The sequence below is a fragment of the Engystomops pustulosus genome, unplaced genomic scaffold, assembly GCF_040894005.1.
Source record: "Engystomops pustulosus unplaced genomic scaffold, aEngPut4.maternal MAT_SCAFFOLD_226, whole genome shotgun sequence".
Taxonomy (NCBI): Eukaryota; Metazoa; Chordata; class Amphibia; order Anura; family Leptodactylidae; genus Engystomops; species Engystomops pustulosus.
This window is the reverse complement of record NW_027285105.1, coordinates 82,598-109,407: the sequence shown is the minus strand read 5'-3', so window position 1 is coordinate 109,407 and position 26,810 is coordinate 82,598. Positions and strand designations below refer to the sequence as shown.

The 26,810-nt window shown below is 50.5% G+C and overlaps 1 protein-coding gene across 1 annotated transcript in view; it reads left to right on the top strand.

Moving 5' to 3' along the window:
• CD2 (CD2 molecule) overlaps window positions 1-19,905 on the top strand; it is a 64,839-nt gene extending 44,934 nt beyond the window's left edge. Inside the window, exons 4-5 of the mRNA XM_072132098.1 lie at window positions 8,735-8,851; window positions 18,835-19,905. Coding sequence (XP_071988199.1) covers window positions 8,735-8,851; window positions 18,835-19,160 — 443 coding nt within the window. The 3' untranslated portion in view covers window positions 19,161-19,905. The remainder of the gene's footprint in view (window positions 1-8,734; window positions 8,852-18,834) is intronic.
• Window positions 19,906-26,810: the final 6,905 nt, after the last annotated feature.

Below are 26,810 nucleotides of genomic sequence, written 5' to 3'. Positions count from 1 at the left end.
ACAGATTATACACCACCACTAGGAGGAGATCACTACATACACATTATACACCACCACTAGGGGGAGCTCACTACATACAGATTATACACCACCACTAGGGGGAGCTCACTACATACAGATTATACACCACCACTTGGAGGAGATCACTACATACACATTATACACCACCACTAGGAGGAGATCACTACATACACATTATACACCACCACTAGGGGGAGATCACTACATACAGATTATACACCACCACTAGGAGGAGATCACTACATACAGATTATACACCACCACTTGGAGGAGATCACTACATACAGATTATACACCACCACTAGGAGGAGATCACTACATACAGATTATACACCACCACTAGGAGGAGATCACTACATACAGATTATACACTACTACTAGGGGGAACTCACAACATACAGATTATACACCACTACTAGGGGGAGCTCACTACATACAGATTATACACCACCACTAGGGGGAGCTCACTACATACAGATTATACACCACCACTAGGGGGAGCTCACTACATACAGATTATACACCACCACTAGGGGGAGATCACTACATACACATTATACACCACCACTAGGAGGAGATCACTACATACAGATTATACACCACCACTAGGAGGAGATCACTACACACAAATTATACACCACCACTAGGAGGAGATCACTACATACAGATTATACACCACCACTAGGGGGAGATCACTACATACACATTATACACCACCACTAGGGGGAGATCACTACATACAGATTATACACCACCACTAGGAGGAGATCACTACATACAGATTATACACCACCACTTGGAGGAGATCACTACATACACATTATACACCACCACTAGGGGGAGATCACTACATACACATTATACACCACCACTAGGGGGAGATCACTACATACAGATTATACACCACCACTAGGGGGAGATCACTACATACACATTATACACCACCACTAGGAGGAGATCACTACATACACATTATACACCACCAGTAGGGGGAGATCACTACATACAGATTATACACCACCACTAGGAGGAGATCACTACATACACATTATACACCACCACTAGGGGGAGATCACTACATACAGATTATACACCACCACTAGGAGGAGATCACTACATACAGATTATACACCACCACTTGGAGGAGATCACTACATACAGATTATACACCACCACTAGGAGGAGATCACTACATACAGATTATACACCACCACTAGGAGGAGATCACTACATACAGATTATACACTACTACTAGGGGGAGCTCACTACATACAGATTATACACCACTACTAGGGGGAGCTCACTACATACAGATTATACACCACCACTAGGGGGAGATCACTACATACAGATTATACACCACCACTAGGGGGAGCTCACTACATACAGATTATACACCACCACTAGGGGGAGATCACTACATACACATTATACACCACCACTAGGAGGAGATCACTACATACAGATTATACACCACCACTAGGAGGAGATCACTACATACAGATTATACACCACCACTAGGGGGAGCTCACTACATACACATTATACACCACCACTAGGGGGAGCTCACTACATACAGATTATACACCACCACTAGGGGGAGATCACTACATACACATTATACACCACCACTAGGAGGAGATCACTACATACAGCTTATACACCACCACTAGGAGGAGATCACTACATACACATTATACACCACCACTAGGGGGAGATCACTACATACACATTATACACCACCACTAGGGGGAGATCACTACATACAGATTATACACCACCACTAAGAGGAGATCACTACATAAAGATTATACACCACCACTAGGAGGAGATCACTACATACACATTATACACCACCACTAGGGGGAGCTCACTACATACAGATTATACACCACCACTAGGGGGAGATCACTACATACACATTATACACCACCACTAGGGGGAGATCACTACATACAGATTATACACCACCACTAGGGGGAGATCACTACATACACATTATACACCACCACTAGGGGGAGATCACTACATACAGATTATACACCACCACTAGGGGGAGCTCACTACATACAGATTATACACCACCACTAGGAGGAGATCACTACATACAGATTATACAACACCACTAGGAGGAGATCACTACATACACATTATACACCACCACTAGGGGGAGATCACTACATACACATTATACACCACCACTAGGGGGAGATCACTACATACAGATTATACACCACCACTAGGAGGAGATCACTACATACAGATTATACACCACCACTAGGAGGAGATCACTACATACACATTATACACCACCACTAGGGGGAGATCACTACATACAGATTATACACCACCACTTGGAGGAGATCACTACATACACATTATACACCACCACTAGGAGGAGATCACTACATACAGATTATACACCACCACTAGGAGGAGATCACTACATACAGATTATACACTACTACTAGGGGGAGCTCACTACATACAGATTATACACCACCACTAGGGGGAGCTCACTACATACAGATTATACACCACCACTAGGGGGAGCTCACTACATACAGATTATACACCACCACTAGGGGTAGCTCACTACATACACATTATACACCACCACTAGGGGGAGATCACTACATACACATTATACACCACCACTAGGAGGAGATCACTACATACAGATTATACACCACCAATAGGGGGAGATCACTACATACAGATTATACACCACCACTACGGGGAGATCACTACATACAGATTATACACCACCACTAGGGGGAGATCACTACATACAGATTATACACCACCACTAGGGGGAGATCACTACATACAGATTATACACCACCACTAGGGGGAGATCACTACATACACATTATACACCACCACTAGGGGGAGATCACTACATACACATTATACACCACCACTAGGAGGAGATCACTACATACAGATTATACACCACCACTAGGAGGAGATCACTACATACAGATAATACACCACCACTAGGAGGAGATCACTAAATACAGATTATACACCACCACTCGCGGGAGATCACTACATACACATTATACACCACCACTAGGAGGAGATCACTACATACACATTATACACCACCACTAGGAGGAGATCACTACATACACATTATACACCACCACTAGGAGGAGATCACTACATACACATTATACACCACCACTAGGGGGAGATCACTACATACAGATTATACACCACCACTAGGGGGAGATCACTACATACACATTATACACCACCACTAGGAGGAGATCACTACATACACATTATACACCACCACTAGGAGGAGATCACTACATACACATTATACACCACCACTAGGGGGAGATCACTACATACACATTATACACCACCACTAGGAGGAGGTCACTACATACACATTATACACCACCACTAGGAGGAGATCACTACATACAGATTATACACCACCACTAGGAGGAGATCACTACATACACATTATACACCACCACTAGGAGGAGATCACTACATACACATTATACACCACCACTAGGGGGAGATCACTACATACATATTATACACCACCACTAGGGGGAGATCACTACATACATATTATACACCACCACTAGGGGGAGATCACTACATACAGATTATACACCACCACTAGGGGGAGATCACTACATACACATTATACACCACCACTAGGAGGAGATCACTACATACACATTATACATCACCACTAGGGGGAGATCACTACATACAGATTATACACCACCACTAGGGGGAGATCACTACATACACATTATACAACACCACTAGGGGGAGATCACTACATACACATTATACACCACCACTAGGGGGAGATCACTACATACACATTATACACCACCACTAGGGGGAGATCACTACATACACATTATACACCACCACTAGGGGGAGATCACTACATACACATTATACACCACCACTAGGAGGAGATCACTACATACACATTATACACCACCACTCGGGGGAGATCACTACATACAGATTATACACCACCACTAGGAGGAGATCACTACATACAGATTATACACCACCACTAGGGGGAGATCACTACATACACATTATACATCACCACTAGGAGGAGATCACTACATACACATTATACATCACCACTAGGGGGAGATCACTACATACAGATTATACACCACCACTAGGGGGAGATCACTACATACAGATTATACACCACCACTAGGGGGAGATCACTACATACACATTATACACCACCACTAGGGGGAGATCACTACATACACATTATACACCACCACTAGGGGGAGCTCACTACATACACATTATAAATCACCACTAGGGGGAGATCACTACATACACATTATACACCACCACTAGGGGGAGATCACTACATACACATTATACACCACCACTAGGAGGAGATCACTACATACAGATTATACACCACCACTAGGGGGAGATCACTACATACACATTATACATCACCACTAGGAGGAGATCACTACATACACATTATACATCACCACTAGGGGGAGATCACTACATACAGATTATACACCACCACTAGGAGGAGATCACTACATACACATTATACATCACCACTAGGAGGAGATCACTACATACACATTATACATCACCACTAGGGGGAGATCACTACATACAGATTATACACCACAACTAGGGGGAGATCACTACATACACATTATACACCACCACTAGGGGGAGCTCACTACATACACATTATACACCACCACTAGGAGGAGATCACTACATACAGATTATACACCACCACTAGGGGGAGATCACTACATACAGATTATACACCACCACTAGGGGGAGATCACTACATACACATTATACACCACCACTAGGAGAGATCACTACATACACATTATACACCACCACTAGGAGGAGATCACTACATACACATTATACACCACCACTAGGGGGAGATCACTACATACACATTATACACCACCACTAGGGGGAGATCACTACATATAGAATATACACCACCACTAGGAGGAGATCACTACATACACATTATACACCACCACTAGGGGGGAGATCACTACATACACATTATACACCACCACTAGTGGGAGATCACTACATACACATTATACATCACCACTAGGGGGAGATCACTACATACACATTATACACCACCACTAGGAGGAGATCACTACATACACATTATACACCACCACTAGGAGGAGATCACTACATACAGATTATACACCACCACTAGGGAGAGCTCTCTACATACAGATTATACACCACCACTAGGAGGAGATCACTACATACACATTATACACCACCACTAGGGGGAGATCACTACATACAGATTATACACCACCACTAGGAGGAGATCACTACATACACATTATACACCACCACTAGGAGGAGATCACTACATACACATTATACACCACCACTAGGAGGAGATCACTACATACACATTATACACCACCACTAGGAGGAGATCACTACATACACATTATACACCACCACTAGGGGGAGATCACTACATACACATTATACACCACCACTAGGAGGATATCACTACATACATATTATACACCACCACTAGGGGGAGCTCACTACATACACATTATACACCACCACTAGGAGGAGATCACTACATACACATTATACACCACCACTAGGGGGAGATCACTACACACAGATTATACACCACCACTAGGGGGAGATCACTACATACACATTATACACCACCACTAGGAGGAGATCACTACATACACATTATACACCACCACTAGGGGGAGATCACTACATACACATTATACACCACCACTAGGAGGATATCACTACATACATATTATACACCACCACTAGGGGGAGCTCACTGTATACAGAGTATACACCACCACTAGGAGGAGATCACTACATACACATTATACACCACCACTAGGGGGAGATCACTACATACAGATTATACACCACCACTAGCGGGAGATCACTACATACAGATTATACACCACCACTAGGGGGAGATCACTACATACAGATTATACACCACCACTAGGGGGAGATCACTACATACAGATTATACACCACCACTAGGGGGAGATCACTACATACAGATTATACACCACCACTAGGGGGAGATCACTACATACACATTATACACCACCACTAGGGGGAGATCACTACATACACATTATACACCACCACTAGGAGGAGATCACTACATACAGATTATACACCACCACTAGGAGGAGATCACTACATACAGATAATACACCACCACTAGGAGGAGATCACTAAATACAGATTATACACCACCACTCGCGGGAGATCACTACATACACATTATACACCACCACTAGGAGGAGATCACTACATACACATTATACACCACCACTAGGAGGAGATCACTACATACAGATTATACACCACCACTAGGGGGAGATCACTACATACAGATTATACACCACCACTAGGGGGAGATCACTACATACACATTATACACCACCACTAGGAGGAGATCACTACATACAGATTATACACCACCACTAGGGGGAGATCACTACATACACATTATACACCACCACTAGGAGGAGATCACTACATACACATTATACACCACCACTAGGAGGAGATCACTACATACACATTATACACCACCACTAGGGGGAGATCACTACATACAGATTATACACCACCACTAGGGGAAGATCACTACATACACATTATACACCACCACTAGGAGGAGATCACTACATACACATTATACACTACCACTAGGAGGAGATCACTACATACAGATTATACACCACCACTAGGGGGAGATCACTACATACACATTATACACCACCACTAGGGGGAGATCACTACATACACATTATACACCACCACTAGGGGGAGATCACTACATACACATTATACACCACCACTAGGGGGAGATCACTACATACACATTATACACCACCACTAGGGGGAGATCACTACATACACATTATACACCACCACTAGGAGGAGATCACTACATACACATTATACACCACCACTCGGGGGAGATCACTACATACAGATTATACACCACCACTAGGAGGAGATCACTACATACAGATTATACACCACCACTAGGGGGAGTTCACTACATACACATTATACATCACCACTAGGAGGAGATCACTACATACACATTATACATCACCACTAGGGGGAGATCACTACATACAGATTATACACCACCACTAGGGGGAGATCACTACATACAGATTATACACCACCACTAGGGGGAGATCACTACATACACATTATACACCACCACTAGGGGGAGATCACTACATACACATTATACACCACCACTAGGGGGAGATCACTACATACACATTATACACCACCACTAGGGGGAGATCACTACATACACATTATACATCACCACTAGGGGGAGATCACTACATACACATTATACACCACCACTAGGAGGAGATCACTACATACACATTATACATCACCACTAGGAGGAGATCACTACATACACATTATACATCACCACTAGGGGGAGATCACTACATACAGATTATACACCACCACTAGGGGGAGATCACTACATACACATTATACACCACCACTAGGGGGAGCTCACTACATACACATTATACACCACCACTAGGAGGAGATCACTACATACAGATTATACACCACCACTAGGGGGAGATCACTACATACAGATTATACACCACCACTAGGGGGAGATCACTACATACACATTATACACCACCACTAGGAGAGATCACTACATACACATTATACACCACCACTAGGAGGAGATCACTACATACACATTATACACCACCACTAGGGGGAGATCACTACATAGACATTATACACCACCACTAGGGGGAGATCACTACATATAGAATATACACCACCACTAGGAGGAGATCACTACATACACATTATACACCACCACTAGGGGGGAGATCACTACATACACATTATACACCACCACTAGTGGGAGATCACTACATACACATTATACATCACCACTAGGGGGAGATCACTACATACACATTATACACCACCACTAGGAGGAGATCACTACATACACATTATACACCACCACTAGGAGGAGATCACTACATACAGATTATACACCACCACTAGGAGGAGATCACTACATACACATTATACACCACCACTAGGGGGAGATCACTACATACAGATTATACACCACCACTAGGAGGAGATCAATACATACAGATTATACACCACCACTAGGGGGAGATCACTACATACACATTATACACCACCACTAGGGGGAGATCACTACATGCACATTATACACCACCACTAGGAGGAGATCACTACACACAGATTATACACCACCACTAGGAGGAGATCACTACATACAGATTATACACCACCACTAGGAGGAGATCACTACATACAGATTATACACCACCACTAGGGGGAGATCACTACATACACATTATACACCACCACTAGGGAGAGCTCACTACATACAGATTATACACCACCACTAGGAGGAGATCACTACATACACATTATACACCACCACTAGGGGGAGATCACTACATACACATTATACACCACCACTAGGAGGATATCACTACATACATATTATACACCACCACTAGGGGGAGCTCACTGTATACAGAGTATACACCACCACTAGGGGGAGCTCCTCTCATACAGTATTTTCATGTCTGTCTTCTCTCTCCAGTGTGGGACATTTACCTCATTGTTAGTATTGCTGGAGGTTCTGTCGCTTTCATCATCTTCATTGCTTTGGTTTTCTACACTGTGAAGTATAAGCCGTGGAGGAGCCACACCAGTAGAGGTAAGTACCTCCTAGTACCTTCCTCCCCCGCATCCTCTCCTGCACCTCAGCGGTTTTAAAGCAGGAACAGAATTACAAGATGCATGAAAACCTTGATACGGGTTACATCGGGGTCATGACCTTTGTGGCGCTGAGCGACCCCAATGTAGAAGCTTTCAGACATTGCTCCCAGAGAAGTTGATGGGCGGAGCATGGAGTAACCTCCGAGTAGATGAATTGGAACCAAAGTGATGTGTGAGATCCAGATCCATGTCTGACATTCTCCATCTCCGAGGCTTCTCCTCTCCCAAGGACTGTCACAGCTATAAAGACCCAATCCATCACTGTGTCTGCACCAGGAGGGAGGACACTGCACATAGTACAGACTGCACAGGAGGGAGGACACTGCACATAGTACAGACTGCACAGGAGAGAGGACACTGCACATATTACAGACTGCACAGGAGGAAGGACACTGCACATAGTACAGACTGCACAGGAGGGAGGACACTGCACATAGTACAGACTGCACAAGAGGGAGGACACTGCACATAGTACAGACTGCACAGGAGGGAGGACACTGCACACAGTACAGACTGCACAGGAGGGAGGACACTGCACATAGTACAGACTGCACAGGAGGGAGGACACTGCACATAATTCAGTCTGCACCGGAGGGAGGACACTACACATAGTACAGACTGCACAGGAGGGAGGACACTGCACATAGTACAGACTGCACAGGAGGAAGGACACTGCACATAGTACAGACTGCACAGGAGGGAGGACACTGCACATAATTCAGACTGCACCGGAGGGAGGACACTACACATAGTACAGACTGCACAGGAGGGAGGACACTGCACATAGTACAGACTGCACAGGAGGAAGGACACTGCACATAGTACAGACTGCACAGGAGGAAGGACACTGCACATAGTACAGACTGCACAGGAGGAAGGACACTGCACATAGTACAGACTGCACAGGAGGAAGGACACTGCACATAGTACAGACTGCACCGGAGGGAGGACACTACACATAATACAGACTGCACCGGAGGGAGGACACTACACATAGTACAGACTGCACAGGAGGAGGACACTGCACATAGAACAGACTGCACAGGAGGGAGGACACTGCACATAGTACAGACTGCACAGGAGGAGGAGACTGCACAGGAGGAGGACACTGCACATAGTACAGACTGCACAGGAGGGAGGACACTGCACATAGTACAGACTGCACAGGAGGGAGGACACTGCACATAGTACAGACTGCACAGGAGGGAGGACACTACACATAGTACAGGCTGCACAGGAGGAGGACACTGCACATAGAACAGACTGCACAGGAGGGAGGACACTGCACATAGTACAGACTGCACAGGAGGAGGACACTGCACATAGTACAGACTGCACAGGAGGGAGGACACTGCACATAGTACAGACTGCACAGGAGGGAGGACACTGCACATAGTACAGACTGCACAGGAGGGAGGACACTGCACATAGTACAGACTGCACAGGAGGGAGGACACTGCACATAGTACAGACTGCACAGGAGGGAGGACACTGCACATAGTACAGACTGCACAGGAGGGAGGACACTGCACATAGTACAGACTGCACAGGAGGGAGGACATTGCACATAGTACAGACTGCACAGGAGGGAGGACACTGCACATAGTACAGACTGCACAGGAGGGAGGACACTGCACATAATACAGACTGCACAGGAGGAGGACACTGCACATAGTACAGACTGCACAGGAGGGAGGACACTGCACATAGTACAGACTGCACAGGAGGGAGGACACTGCACATAGTACAGACTGCACAGGAGGGAGGACACTGCACATAGTACAGACTGCACAGGAGGGAGGACACTGCACATAGTACAGACTGCACAGGAGGGAGGACACTGCACATAGTACAGACTGCACAGGAGGGAGGACACTGCACATAGTACAGACTGCACAGGAGGGAGGACACTGCACATAGTACAGACTGCACAGGAGGGAGGACACTGCACATAGTGCAGGCTGCACAGGAGGGAGGACACTGCACATAGTACAGGCTGCACAGGAGGGAGGACACTGCTTATAGTACAGGCTGCACAGGAGGGAGGACACTGCACATAGTACAGACTGCACAGGAGGGAGGACACTGCACATAGTACAGACTGCACAGGAGGGAGGACACTGCACATAGTACAGACTGCACAGGAGGGAGGAGACTGCACATATTACAGACTGCACAGGAGAGAGGACACTGCACATATTACAGACTGCACAGGAGGAAGGACACTGCACATAGTACAGACTGCACAGGAGGGAGGACACTGCACATAGTACAGACTGCACAAGAGGGAGGACACTGCACATAGTACAGACTGCACAGGAGGGAGGACACTGCACATAGTACAGACTGCACAGGAGGGAGGACACTGCACATAGTACAGACTGCACAGGAGGGAGGACACCGCACATAGTACAGACTGCACAGGAGGGAGGACACCGCACATAGTACAGACTGCACAGGAGGGAGGACACCGCACATAGTACAGACTGCACAGGAGGGAGGACACCGCACATAGTACAGACTGCACAGGAGGATGACACTGCACATAGTACAGACTGCACAGGAGGGAGGACACTGCACAGGAGGGAGGACCCTGCACATAGTACAGACTGCACAGGAGGAGGACACTGCACATAGTACAGACTGCACAGGAGGGAGGACACTGCACATAGTAGACTGCACAGGAGGGAGGACACCGCACATAGTACAGACTGCACAGGAGGGAGGACACTGCACATAGTACAGACTGCACAGGGGGGAGGACACTGCACATAGTACAGGCTGCACAGGAGGGAGGACACTGCACATAGTACAGACTGCACAGGAGGGAGGACACTGCACATAGTACAGACTGCACAGGAGGGAGGACACTGCACATAGTACAGACTGCACAGGAGGGAGGACACTGCACATAGAACAGACTGCACAGGAGGATGACACTGCACATAGTACAGACTGCACAGGAGGGAGGACACTGCACATAGTACAGACTGCACAGGAGGGAGGACACTGCACATAGTACAGACTGCACAGGAGGAAGGACACTGCACATAGTACAGACTGCACAGGAGGGAGGACACCGCACATAGTACAGACTGCACAGGAGGGAGGACACTGCACATAGTACAGACTGCAAAGGAGGGAGGACACTGCACATAGTACAGACTGCACAGGAGGGAGGACACTGCACATAGTACAGGCTGCACAGGAGGGAGGACACTGCACATAGTACAGGCTGCACAGGAGGGAGGACACTGCACATAGTACAGGCTGCACAGGAGGGAGGACACTGCACATAGTACAGAGTGCACAGGAGGAGGACACTGCACATAGTACAGACTGCACAGGAGGAGGACACTGCACATAGTACAGACTGCACAGGAGGGAGGAGACTGCACATAGTACAGACTGCACAGGAGAGAGGACACTGCACATATTACAGACTGCACAGGAGGAAGGACACTGCACATAGTACAGACTGCACAGGAGGAAGGACACTGCACATAGTACAGACTGCACAGGAGGGAGGACACTGCACATAGTACAGACTGCACAGGAGGAGGACACTGCACATAGTGCAGACTGCACAGGAGGAGGACACTGCACATAGTGCAGACTGCACAGGAGGAGGACACTGCACATAGTGCAGACTGCACAGGAGGAGGACACTGCACATAGTACAGACTGCACAGGAGGGAGGAGACTGCACATATTACAGACTGCACAGGAGAGAGGACACTGCACATATTACAGACTGCACAGGAGGGAGGACACTGCACATAGTACAGACTGCACAGGAGGGAGGACACTGCACATAGTACAGACTGCACAGGAGGGAGGACACTGCACATAGTACAGGCTGCACAGGAGGGAGGACACTGCACATAGTACAGACTGCACAGGAGGGAGGACACTGCACATAGTACAGACTGCACAGGAGGGAGGACACTGCACATAGTACAGACTGCAAAGGAGGGAGGACACTGCACATAGTACAGACTGCACAGGAGGGAGGACACTGCACATAGTACAGACTGCACAGGAGAGAGGACACTGCACATAGTACAGACAGCACAGGAGGGAGGACACTGCACATAGTACAGACAGCACAGGAGGGAGGACACTGCACATAGTAGACTGCACAGGAGGGAGGACACTGCACATAGTAGACTGCACAGGAGGGAGGACACTGCACATAGTAGACTGCACAGGAGGGAGGACACTGCACATAGTAGACTGCACAGGAGGGAGGACACCGCACATAGTACAGACTGCACAGGAGGGAGGACACTGCACATAGTACAGACTGCACAGGAGGGAGGACACCGCACATTATACAGACTGCACAGGAGGGAGGACACTACACATAGTACAGACTGCACAGGAGCGAGGACACTGCACATAGTACAGACTGCACAGGAGGGAGGACACTACACATAGTACAGACTGCACAGGAGGGAGGACACTGAACATAGTACAGACTGCACAGGAGGGAGGACACTACACATAGTACAGACTGCACAGGAGCGAGGACACTGCACATAGTACAGACTGCACAGGAGGGAGGACACTACACATAGTACAGACTGCACAGGAGCGAGGACACTGCACATAGTACAGACTGCACAGGAGGGAGGACACCGCACATAGTACAGACTGCACAGGAGGGAGGACACTGCACATAGTACAGACTGCACAGGAGGAAGGACAACGCACATAGTACAGACTGCACAGGAGGGAGGACACTGCACATAGTACAGACTACAGAGGAGGGAGGACACTACACATAGTACAGACTGCACAGGAGCGAGGACACTGCACATAGTACAGACTGCATAGGAGGGAGGACACTGCACATAGTACAGACTGCACAGGAGGGAGGACACTGCACATAGTACAGACTGCACAGGAGGGAGGACACTGCACATAGTACAGACTGCACAGGAGGATGGACACTGCACATAGTACAGACTGCACAGGAGGAAGGACACTGCACATAGTACAGACTGCACAGGAGGAAGGACACTGCACATAGTACAGACTGCACAGGAGGGAGGACACTGCACATAATACAGACTGCACCGGAGGGAGGACACTACACATAGTACAGACTGCACAGGAGGAGGACACTGCACATAGAACAGACTGCACAGGAGGGAGGACACTGCACATAGTACAGACTGCACAGGAGGAGGACACTGCACATAGTACAGACTGCACAGGAGGAGAATACTGCACAGGAGGGAGGACACTGCACATAGTACAGACTGCACAGGAGGAGGACACTGCACATAGTACAGACTGCACAGGAGGGAGGACACTGCACATAGTACAGACTGCACAGGAGGGAGGACACTGCACATAGTACAGACTGCACAGGAGGGAGGACACTGCACATAGTACAGACTGCACAGGAGGGAGGACACTGCACATAGTACAGACTGCACAGGAGGGAGGACACTGCACATAATACAGACTGCACAGGAGGAGGACACTGCACATAGTACAGACTGCACAGGAGGGAGGACACTGCACATAGTACAGACTGCACAGGAGGGAGGACACTGCACATAGTACAGACTGCACAGGAGGGAGGACACTGCACATAGTACAGACTGCACAGGAGGGAGGACACTGCACATAGTACAGACTGCACAGGAGGGAGGACACTGCACATAGTACAGGCTGCACAGGAGGAAGGACACTGCACATAGTACAGACTGCACAGGAGGGAGGACACTGCACAGGAGGGAGGACACTGCACATATTACAGACTGCACAGGAGGGGGGCCACTGCACATACTACAGACTGCACCGGAGGGAGGACACTACACATAGTACAGACTGCACAGGAGCGAGGACACTGCACATAGTACAGACTGCACAGGAGGGAGGACACTGCACATAGTACAGACTGCACAGGAGGGAGGACACTGCACATAGTACAGACTGCACAGGAGGGAGGACACTGCACATAGTACAGACTGCACCGGAGGGAGGACACTACACATAGAACAGACTGCACAGGAGCGAGGACACTGCACATAGTACAGACTGCACAGGAGGGAGGACACTGCACATAGTACAGACTGCACAGGAGCGAGGACACTGCACATAGTACAGACTGCACAGGAGGGAGGACACTGCACATAGTACAGACTGCACAGGAGGGAGGACACTGCACATAGTACAGACTGCACAGGAGGGAGGACACTGCACATAGTACAGACTGCACAGGAGGGAGGACACTGCACATAGTACAGACTGCACAGGAGGGAGGACACTGCACATAGTACAGACTGCACAGGAGGGAGGACACTGCACATAGTACAGACTGCACAGGAGGGAGGACACTGCACATAATACAGACTGCACCGGAGGGAGGACACTACACATGGTACAGACTGCACAGGAGGGAGGACACTGCACATAGTACAGACTGCACAGGAGGGAGGACACTGCACATAGTACAGACTGCACAGGAGGGAGGACACTGCACATAGTACAGACTGCACAGGAGGGAGGACACTGCACATAGTACAGACTGCACAGGAGGAAGGACACTGCACATAGTACAGACTGCACAGGAGGAAGGACACTGCACATAGTACAGACTGCACAGGAGGAAGGACACTGCACATAGTACAGACTGCACAGGAGGGAGGACACTGCACATAATACAGACTGCACCGGAGGGAGGACACTACACATAGTACAGACTGCACAGGAGGAGGACACTGCACATAGAACAGACTGCACAGGAGGGAGGACACTGCACATAGTACAGACTGCACAGGAGGAGGACACTGCACATAGTACAGACTGCACAGGAGGGAGGACACTGCACATAGTACAGACTGCACAGGAGGGAGGACACTGCACATAGTACAGACTGCACAGGAGGGAGGACACTGCACATAGTACAGACTGCACAGGAGGGAGGACACTGCACATAATACAGACTGCACAGGAGGGAGGACACTGCACATAGTACAGACTGCACAGGAGGGAGGACACTGCACATAGTACAGGCTGCACAGGAGGGAGGACACTGCACATAGTACAGGCTGCACAGGAGGGAGGACACTGCACATAGTACAGACTGCACAGGAGGGAGGACACTGCACATAGTACAGAGTGCACAGGAGGAGGACACTGCACATAGTACAGACTGCACAGGAGGAGGACACTGCACATAGTACAGACTGCACAGGAGGGAGGAGACTGCACATAGTACAGACTGCACAGGAGAGAGGACACTGCACATATTACAGACTGCACAGGAGGAAGGACACTGCACATAGTACAGACTGCACAGGAGGAAGGACACTGCACATAGTACAGACTGCACAGGAGGGAGGACACTGCACATAGTACAGGCTGCACAGGAGGGAGGACACTGCACATAGTACAGACTGCACAGGAGGGAGGACACTGCACATAGTACAGACTGCACAGGAGGGAGGACACTGCACATAGTACAGACTGCAAAGGAGGGAGGACACTGCACATAGGACAGACTGCACAGGAGGGAGGACACTGCACATAGGACAGACTGCACAGGAGGGAGGTCACTGCACATAGTACAGACTGCACAGGAGGGAGGACACTGCACATAGTACAGACTGCACAGGAGGAGGACACTGCACATAGTACAGACTGCACAGGAGGAGGACACTGCACATAGTACAGACTGCACAGGAGGGAGGTGACTGCACATATTACAGACTGCACAGGAGAGAGGACACTGCACATAGTACAGACTGCACAGGAGGGAGGACACTGCACATAGTACAGACTGCACAGGAGGGAGGACACTGCACATAGTACAGACTGCACCGGAGGGAGGACACTGCACATAGTACAGACTGCACAGGAGGGAGGACACTGCACATAGTACAGACTGCACAGGAGGGAGGACACTGCACATAGTACAGACAGCACAGGAGGGAGGACACTGCACATAGTACAGACTGCACAGGAGGGAGGACACTGCACATAGTACAGGCTGCACAGGAGGGAGGACACTGCACATAGTACAGACTGCACAGGAGGGAGGACACTGCACATAGTACAGACTGCACAGGAGGGAGGACACTGCACATAGTACAGACTGCAAAGGAGGGAGGACACTGCACATAGTACAGACTGCACAGGAGGGAGGACACTGCACATAGTACAGACTGCACAGGAGAGAGGACACTGCACATAGTACAGACAGCACAGGAGGGAGGACACTGCACATAGTACAGACAGCACAGGAGGGAGGACACTGCACATAGTACAGACTGCACAGGAGGGAGGACACTGCACATAGTACAGACTGCACAGGAGGAGGACACTGCACATAGTACAGACTGCACAGGAGGAGGACACTGCACATAGTACAGACTGCACAGGAGGGGAGGAGACTGCACATAGTACAGACTGCACAGGAGGGAGGACACTGCACATCGTACAGACTGCACAGGAGGGAGGACACTGCACATAGTACAGACTGCACAGGAGGGAGGACACTGCACATAGTACAGACTGCACAAGAGAGAGGACACTGCACATAGTACAGACTGCACAGGAGGGAGGACACTGCACATAGTACAGACTGCACAGGAGAGAGGACACTGCACATAGTACAGACTGCACAGGAGGGAGGTGACTGCACATATTACAGACTGCACAGGAGAGAGGACACTGCACATATTACAGACTGCACAGGAGGGAGGACACTGCACATAGTACAGACTGCACAGGAGGGAGGACACTGCACATAGTACAGACTGCACAGGAGGGAGGACACTGCACATAGTACAGGCTGCACAGGAGGGAGGACACTGCACATAGTACAGACTGCACAGGAGGGAAGACACTGCACATAATACAGACTGCACAGGAGGAGGACACTGCACATAGTACAGACTGCACAGGAGGGAGGACACTGCACATAGTACAGACTGCACAGGAGGGAGGACACTGCACATAGTACAGACTGCACAGGAGGGAGGACACTGCACATAGTAGACTGCACAGGAGGAGGACACTGCACATAGTACAGACTGCACAGGAGGGAGGACACTGCACATAGTACAGACTGCACAGGGGGGAGGACACTGCACATAGTACAGGCTGCACAGGAGGGAGGACACTGCACATAGTACAGACTGCACAGGAGGGAGGACACTGCACATAGTACAGACTGCACAGGAGGGAGGACACTGCACATAGAACAGACTGCACAGGAGGATGACACTGCACATAGTACAGACTGCACAGGAGGGAGGACACTGCACATAGTACAGACTGCACAGGAGGGAGGAGACTGCACATAGTACAGACTGCACAGGAGGAAGGACACTGCACATAGTACAGACTGCACAGGAGGGAGGACACTGCACATAGTACAGACTGCATAGGAGGGAGGACACTGCACATAGTACAGACTGCACAGGAGGGAGGACACTGCACATAGTACAGACTGCACAGGAGGGAGGACACTGCACATAGTACAGACTGCACAGGAGGGAGGACCCTGCACATAGTACAGACTGCACAGGAGGGAGGAGACTGCACAGGAGGAAGGCGCTGCACATAGTACAGGCTACACTACTTCTGATGAGTTTGGGCCAATAACATTTTTACAAGTTATTATATTACAGGGCCGTCTTCACCTCTTCTTCTTCTATAGAGATACACAATGTACTGGTATATAGAGATCACTACAGCTTGCATAGTGGCGCGCTGTTATACAGAGGCGCGCTGTTATACAGAGGCGCGCTGTTATACAGAGGCGCGCTGTTATACAGAGGCGCGCTGTTATACAGAGGCATGCTGTTATATAGAGGCATGCTGTTATATAGAGGCGCGCTGTTATATAGAGGCCCAGGGGCTGCCTGTACAACTGATGATTCTCTATACTTGTTGCAGATGACGTGGAGGTGAGTGGACTCCAGAACCACCCTGTGCCACGTCAGCTTCCCCAGCCCCCGGCCATCTGCCCCGAGCAGGGTGACCCAGCTGAGCCTGGCGCTGTACTGCCCCCACACAGACATGAGGCGCAAGGATCCGGGGGCAGGAAAGGGAAGACCACCAAGAGCCAACGACTCCCCCCACAGGCCCCAGGAGAGACTGCGCTCATGTATCAGCAGAAGACCCCTGCCTTACCCGGGAACCACCCCAACGAGCAACCCCCGAGACCCCAACCCCGGGGCAAGTCCAAGGCACCGCGGCAACAGCGCAAACACCACAACTAGCAGCCCCCACCTTATACCACAGCGGACCCCCACCAGGATGTGACCCCACAGGACTGTGATACTGAGTGATGGGAGGGGACCCTTGCATCAAATCATTGCACTGCGTGAATGCAAATAAACACAGACGTATACTATATGACCAAAATGTATCTATTAATATTCCAAAACACAACAAGAACAAACAAAAACATCCAAAAGTCCAAACCAAACAGGGCGACCACCCTGCACGCCACCAGCGCCCCCAGAATATGGAGGTGGAAAGCCGCGCTGGTCCCCAAGATGAAACATATTTGTCAAGTTGTTACAAATTGGGGAACAAAACCCAATAATAGCGTGAAGTGGGAGCGAGCACGGAAGTCACGCGTGTTTACCTGTGGTGATGGCAGGTGAGACCCCACGCGTATCGCTAGCCACCTAGGGGTGCTGTGTGATGCCCGTTATATGGGGGAGCGGATCTCAAGTGTCAGCTGGGCTCCAGTCATGTGACTTCCGGGGGAAGTGGCGTGCGCGATGAGTAAAGGGTTCCTACCTCGTAGCTATGGTGCCGGAATAAAGTATTTGCGCCTGCGCCACACGGCTGATGCCCGCTATGTAGTTTGGAAACATCTGCAAGTTGTTCTTCACACATATTGTTCTTCAAATACTATTGCGGAGAACACCGTTCTGCACGCGTGTCTCCCGAACATCTGCAATCTGTTCTGCACTGTGTTCTTTCACTGTTTTCTTCAATTAAACAATTAAATTAAATGTTTTAATTGTATCTTTTTACTATTCTTCACTTTTTTTTTTTTAAATTAAATGCTCGTTATCGAGCAGGGCATCAAGCTCGGACGAGTATACTCGCTCATCACTAGTCACAAGGTAATAAATAACTGATGTAATCCTGTGCTCCATCACTGACTCGTCTCTGCTGTGCCACAACAGTACTGCCTGCCAGGACCCACTACTACTGACCTACTGCCTGCCAGGACCCTCTACTACTGACCCTACTGCCTGCCTGGACCCTCATCTACTGACCCTACTGCCTGCCTGGACCCTCATCTACTGACCCTACTGCCTGCCTGGACCCTCATCTACTGACCCTACTGCCTGCCTGGACCCTCATCTACTGACCCTACTGCCTGCCTGGACCCTCTACTACTGAACGTTCTGCCTGCCAGGACCCTCTACTACTGACCGTACTGCCTGCCTGGACCCTCTACTACTGACCCTACTGCCTGCCTGGACCTTCTACTGCTGACAGTACTGCCTGCCAGGACCCTCTACTACTGACCCTACTGCCTGCCAGGACCCTCTACCACTGACCTACTGCCTGCCAGGACCCTCTACTACTGACCCTACTGCCTGCCTGGACCCTCATCTACTGACCCTACTGCCTGCCTGGACCCTCATCTACTGACCCTACTGCCTGCCTGGACCCTCTACTACTGAACGTTCTGCCTGCCAGGACCCTCTACTACTGACCGTACTGCCTGCCTGGACCCTCTACTACTGACCCTACTGCCTGCCTGGACCTTCTACTGCTGACAGTACTGCCTGCCAGGACCCACTACTACTGACCCTACTGCCTGCCAGGACCCTCTACTACTGACAGTACTGCCTGCCTGGACCCTCATCTACTGACAGTACTGCCTGCCTGGACCCTCATCTACTGACCCTACTGCCTGCCTGGACCCTCATCTACTGACCCTACTGCCTGCCTGGACCCTCATCTACTGACCCTACTGCCTGCCTGGACCCTCATCTACTGACCCTACTGCCTGCCTGGACCCTCTACTACTGAACGTTCTGCCTGCCAGGACCCTCTACTACTGACCGTACTGCCTGCCTGGACCCTCTACTACTGACCCTACTGCCTGCCTGGACCTTCTACTGCTGACAGTACTGCCTGCCAGGACCCTCTACTACTGACCTTACTGCCTGCCAGGACCCTCTACCACTGACCTACTGCCTGCCAGGACCCTCTACTACTGACCCTACTGCCAGCCTGGACCCTCATCTACTGACCCTACTGCCTGCCTGGACCCTCATCTACTGACCCCACTGCCTGCCTGGACCCTCATCTACTGACCCTACTGCCTGCCTGGACCCTCTACTACTGAAAGTTCTGCCTGCCAGGACCCTCTACTACTGACCGTACTGCCTGCCTGGACCCTCTACTACTGACCCTACTGCCTGCCTGGACCTTCTACTGCTGACAGTACTGCCTGCCAGGACCCTCTACTACTGACCCTACTGCCTGCCAGGACCCTCTACCACTGACCTACTGCCTGCCAGGACACTCTACTACTGACCCTACTGCCTGCCTGGACCCTCATCTACTGACCCTACTGCCTGCCTGGACCCTCATCTACTGACCCTACTGCCTGCCTGGACCCTCATCTACTGACCCTACTGCCTGCCTGGACCCTCATCTACTGACAGTACTGCCTGCCTGGACCCTCTACTACTGAAAGTACTGCCTGCCAGGACCCTCTACTACTGACCCTACTGGCTGCCTGGACCCTCTACTACTGACAGTACTGCCTGCCTGGACCCTCTACTACTGACCCTACTGCCTGCCTGGACCCTCATCTACTGACCCTACTGCCTGCCAGGACCCTCTACCACTGACCTACTGCCTGCCAGGACCCTCATCTACTGAACCTACTGCCTGCCAGGACCCTCTACTACTGACAGTACTGCCTGCCTGGACCCTCTACTACTGACATACTGCCTGCCTGGACCCTCTACTACTGACCCTACTGCCTGCCTGGACCCTCTACTACTGACCCTACTGCCTGCCTGGACCCTCATCTACTGACCGTACTGCCTGCCAGGACCCTCTACTACTGACAGTACTGCCTGCCAGGACCCTCTACTACTGACCGTACTGCCTGCCTGGACCCTCTACTACTGACCCTACTGCCTGCCAGGACCCTCTACTACTGACCCTACTGCCTGCCTGGACCCTCATCTACTGACCGTACTGCCTGCCAGGACCCTCTACTACTGACAGTACTGCCTGCCTGGACCTTCTACTACAGACCTACTGCCTGCCTGGACCCTCTACTACTGACCTACTGCCTGCCTGGACCCTCTACTACTGACCCTACTGCCTGCCTTGACCCTCATCTACTGACAGTACTGCCTGCCTGGACCCTCATCTACTGACAGTACTGCCTGCCAGGACCCTCTACTACTGACCGTACTGCCTGCCAGGACCCTCTACTACTGACCGTACTGCCTGCCAGGACCCTCTACTACTGACCGTACTGCCTGCCTGGACCCTCTACTACTGACCGTACTGCCTGCCAGGACCCTCTACTACTGACCGTACTGCCTGTCTGAACCCTCTACTACTGACCGTACTGCCTGCCAGGACCCTCTACTACTGACCGTACTGCCTGCCAGGACCCTCTACTACTGACCGTACTGCCTGCCTGGACCCTCATCTACTGACAGTACTGCCTGCCAGGACCCTCTACTACTGACCGTACTGCCTGCCAGGACCCTCTACTACTGACCGTACACTCCTGGGGCCCCTCTACTACTGACCGTACACTGCTGGGGTCCCTCTATTACTGACTGTACACTCCTGGGGTCCCTCTACTACTGACTGCACACTACTGGGGCCCCTCTATTACTGACTGCACACTCCTGGGGCCCCTCTACTACTGACTGTACACTCCTGGGGCCCCTATACTACTGACTGTACACTCCTGGGGCCCCTCTATTACTGACTGTACACTGCTGGGGCCCCTCTATTACTGACTGTACACTCCTGGGGTCCCTCTATTACTGACTGTACACTCCTGGGGTCCCTCTATTACTGACTGTACACTCCTGGGGCCCCTCTATTACTGACTGTACACTCCTGGGCTCCCTCTGTTACTGACTGTACACTCCTGGGGTCCCTCTATTACTGACTGTACACTCCTGGGGCCCCTCTATTACTGACTGTACACTCCTGGGGTCCCTCTATTACTGACTGTACACTCCTGGGGCCCCTCTATTACTGACTGTACACTCCTGGGGTCCCTCTATTACTGACTGTACACTCCTGGGGCCCCTCTATTACTGACTGTACACTGCTGGGGCCCCTCTATTACTGACTGTACACTCCTGGGGTCCCTCTATTACTGACTGTACACTCCTGGGGTCCTGGGGTCCCTCTATTACTGACTGTACACTGCCGGGGCCCCTCTATTACTGACTGTACACTCCTGGGCTCCTCTATTACTGACTGTACACTCCTGGGGTCCCTCTATTACTGACTGTACACTCCTGGGGTCCCTCTATTACTGACTGTACACTCCTGGGCTCCTCTATTACTGACTGTACACTGCCGGGGCCCCTCTATTACTGACTGTACACTCCTGGGGTCCCTCTATTACTGACTGTACACTGCTGGGGTCCCTCTATTACTGACTGTACACTCCTGGGGCTCCTCTATTACTGACTGTACACTCCTGGGGTCCCTCTATTACTGACTGTACACTCCTGGAGTCCCTCTATTACTGACTGTACACTCCTGGGGTCCCTCTATTTCTGACTGTACACTCCTGGGGTCCCTCTATTACTGACTGTACACTGCTGGGGCCCCTCTATTACTGACTGTACACTCCTGGGGTCCCTCTATTTCTGACTGTACACTCCTGGGGTCCCTCTATTACTGACTGTACACTGCCGGGGCCCCTCTATTACTGACTGTACACTGCCGGGGCCCCTCTATTACTGACTGTACACTCCTGGGCTCCCTCTATTACTGACTGTACACTGCTGGGGTCCCTCTATTACTGACTGTACACTCCTGGGGCTCCTCTATTACTGACTGTACACTGCCGGGGCCCCTCTATTACTGACTGTACACTCCTGGGGCCCCTCTATTACTGACTGTACACTCCTGGGGCTCCTCTATTACTGACTGTACACTCCTGGAGTCCCTCTATTACTGACTGTACACTCCTGGGGTCCCCCTATTACTGACTGTACACTCCTGGGGCCCCTCTATTACTGGCTGTACACTCCTGGGGCCCCTCTATTACTGACTGTACACTCCTGGGGTCCCTCTATTACTGACTGTACACTCCTGGGGTCCCTCTATTACTGACTGTACACTCCTGGGGTCCCTCTATTACTGACTGTACACTCCTGGGCTCCTCTATTACTGACTGTACACTGCCGGGGCCCCTCTATTACTGACTGTACACTCCTGGGGTCCCTCTATTACTGACTGTACACTCCTGGGGTCCCTCTATTACTGACTGTACACTCCTGGGCTCCTCTATTACTGACTGTACACTGCCGGGGCCCCTCTATTACTGACTGTACACTCCTGAGGTCCCTCTATTACTGACTGTACACTGCTGGGGTCCCTCTATTACTGACTGTACACTCCTGGGGCTCCTCTATTACTGACTGTACACTGCTGGGGTCCCTCTATTACTGACTGTACACTCCTGGAGCTCCTCTATTACTGACTGTACACTGCCGGGGCCCCTATATTACTGACTGCACACTCCTGGGGTCCCTCTATTACTGACTGCACACTCCTGGGCTCCCTCTATTACTGACTGTACACTGCCGGGGCCCCTCTATTACTGACTGTACACTCCTGGGGTCCCTCTATTACTGACTGTACACTCCTGGGGTCCCTCTATTACTGACTGTACACTCCTGGGGCCCCTCTATTACTGACTGTACACTCCTGGGGTCCCTCTATTACTGACTGTACACTCCTGGGCTCCCTCTATTACTGACTGTACACTCCTGGGGCCCCTCAATTACTGACTGTACACTCCAGGGGTCCCTCTATTACTGACTGTACACTCCTGGGGTCCCTGTATTACTGACTGTACACTCCTGGGGCCCCTCTATTACTGACTGTACACTCCTGGGCTCCCTCTATTACTGACTGTACACTCCTGGGGCCCCTCTATTACTGACTGTACACTCCTGGGGCCCCTCTATTACTGACTGTACACTCCTGGGGCCCCTCTATTACTGACTGTACACTCCTGGGGCCCCTCTATTACTGACTGTACACTCCTGGGGCCCCTCTATTACTGACTGTACACTCCTGGGGCCCCTCTATTACTGACTGTACACTCCTGGGGCCCCTCTATTACTGACTGTACACTCCTGGGGCCCCAATACTACTAACTGTACACTCCTGGGGTCCCTCTATTACTGACTGTACACTCCTGGGGTCCCTCTATTACTGACTGCACACTCCTGGGGTCCCTCTATTACTGACTGTACACTCCTGGGGTCCCTCTATTACTGACTGTACACTACTGGGGCCCCTCTTTTACTGACTGTACACTGCCGGGGCCCCTCTATTACTGACTGTACACTGCCGGGGCCCCTATATTACTGACTGCACACTCCTGGGGTCCCTCTATTACTGACTGTACACTCCTGGGGTCCCTCTATTACTGACTGTACACTGCCGGGGCCCCTATATTACTGACTGCACACTCCTGGGGTCCCTCTATTACTGACTGTACACTCCTGGGGCCCCTCTATTACTGACTGTACACTCCTGGGCTCCCTCTATTACTGACTGTACACTCCTGGGCTCCCTCTATTACTGACTGTACACTGCCGGGGCCCCTCTATTACTGACTGTACACTCCTGGGCTCCCTCTATTACTGACTGTACACTCCTGGGGCCCCTCTATTACTGACTGTACACTCCTGGGGCCCCTCTATTACTGACTGTACACTCCTGGGGTCCCTCTATTACTGACTGTACACTCCTGGGGCCCCTCTATTACTGACTGTACACTCCTGGGGTCCCTCTATTACTGACTGTACACTCTGGGCTCCCTCTATTACTGACTGTACACTCCTGGGGTCCCTCTATTACTGACTGTACACTCCTGGGGCCCCTCTATTACTGACTGTACACTCCTGGGCTCCCTCTATTACTGACTGTACACTCCTGGGCTCCCTCTATTACTGACTGTACACTCCTGGGGCCCCTCTATTACTGACAGTACACTCCTGGGGTCCCTCTATTACTGACTGTACACTCCTGGGCTCCCTCTATTACTGACTGTACACTGCCGGGGCCCCTCTATTACTGACTGTACACTCCTGGGGTCCCTCTATTACTGACTGTACACTCCTGGGGCCCCTCTATTACTGACTGCACACTTCTGGGGTCCCTCTATTACTGACTGTACACTCCTGGGGTCCCTCTATTACTGACTGTACACTACTGGGGCCCCTCTATTACTGACTGTACACTCCTGGGGTCCCTCTATTACTGACTGTAAACTCCTGGGGTCCCTCTATTACTGACTGTAAACTCCTGGGGCCCCTCTATTACTGACTGTAAACTCCTGGGGTCCCTCTATTACTGACTGTACACTGCCGGGGCCCCTCTATTACTGACTGTACACTGCCGGGGCCCCTATATTACTGACTGCACACTCCTGGGGTCCCTCTATTACTGACTGTACACTCCTGGGCTCCCTCTATTACTGACTGTACACTGCCGGGGCCCCTCTATTACTGACTGTACACTCCTGGGGTCCCTCTATTACTGACTGTACACTCCTGGGGCCCCTCTATTACTGACTGCACACTCCTGGGGTCCCTCTATTACTGACTGTACACTCCTGGGGTCCCTCTATTACTGACTGTACACTCCTGGGGTCC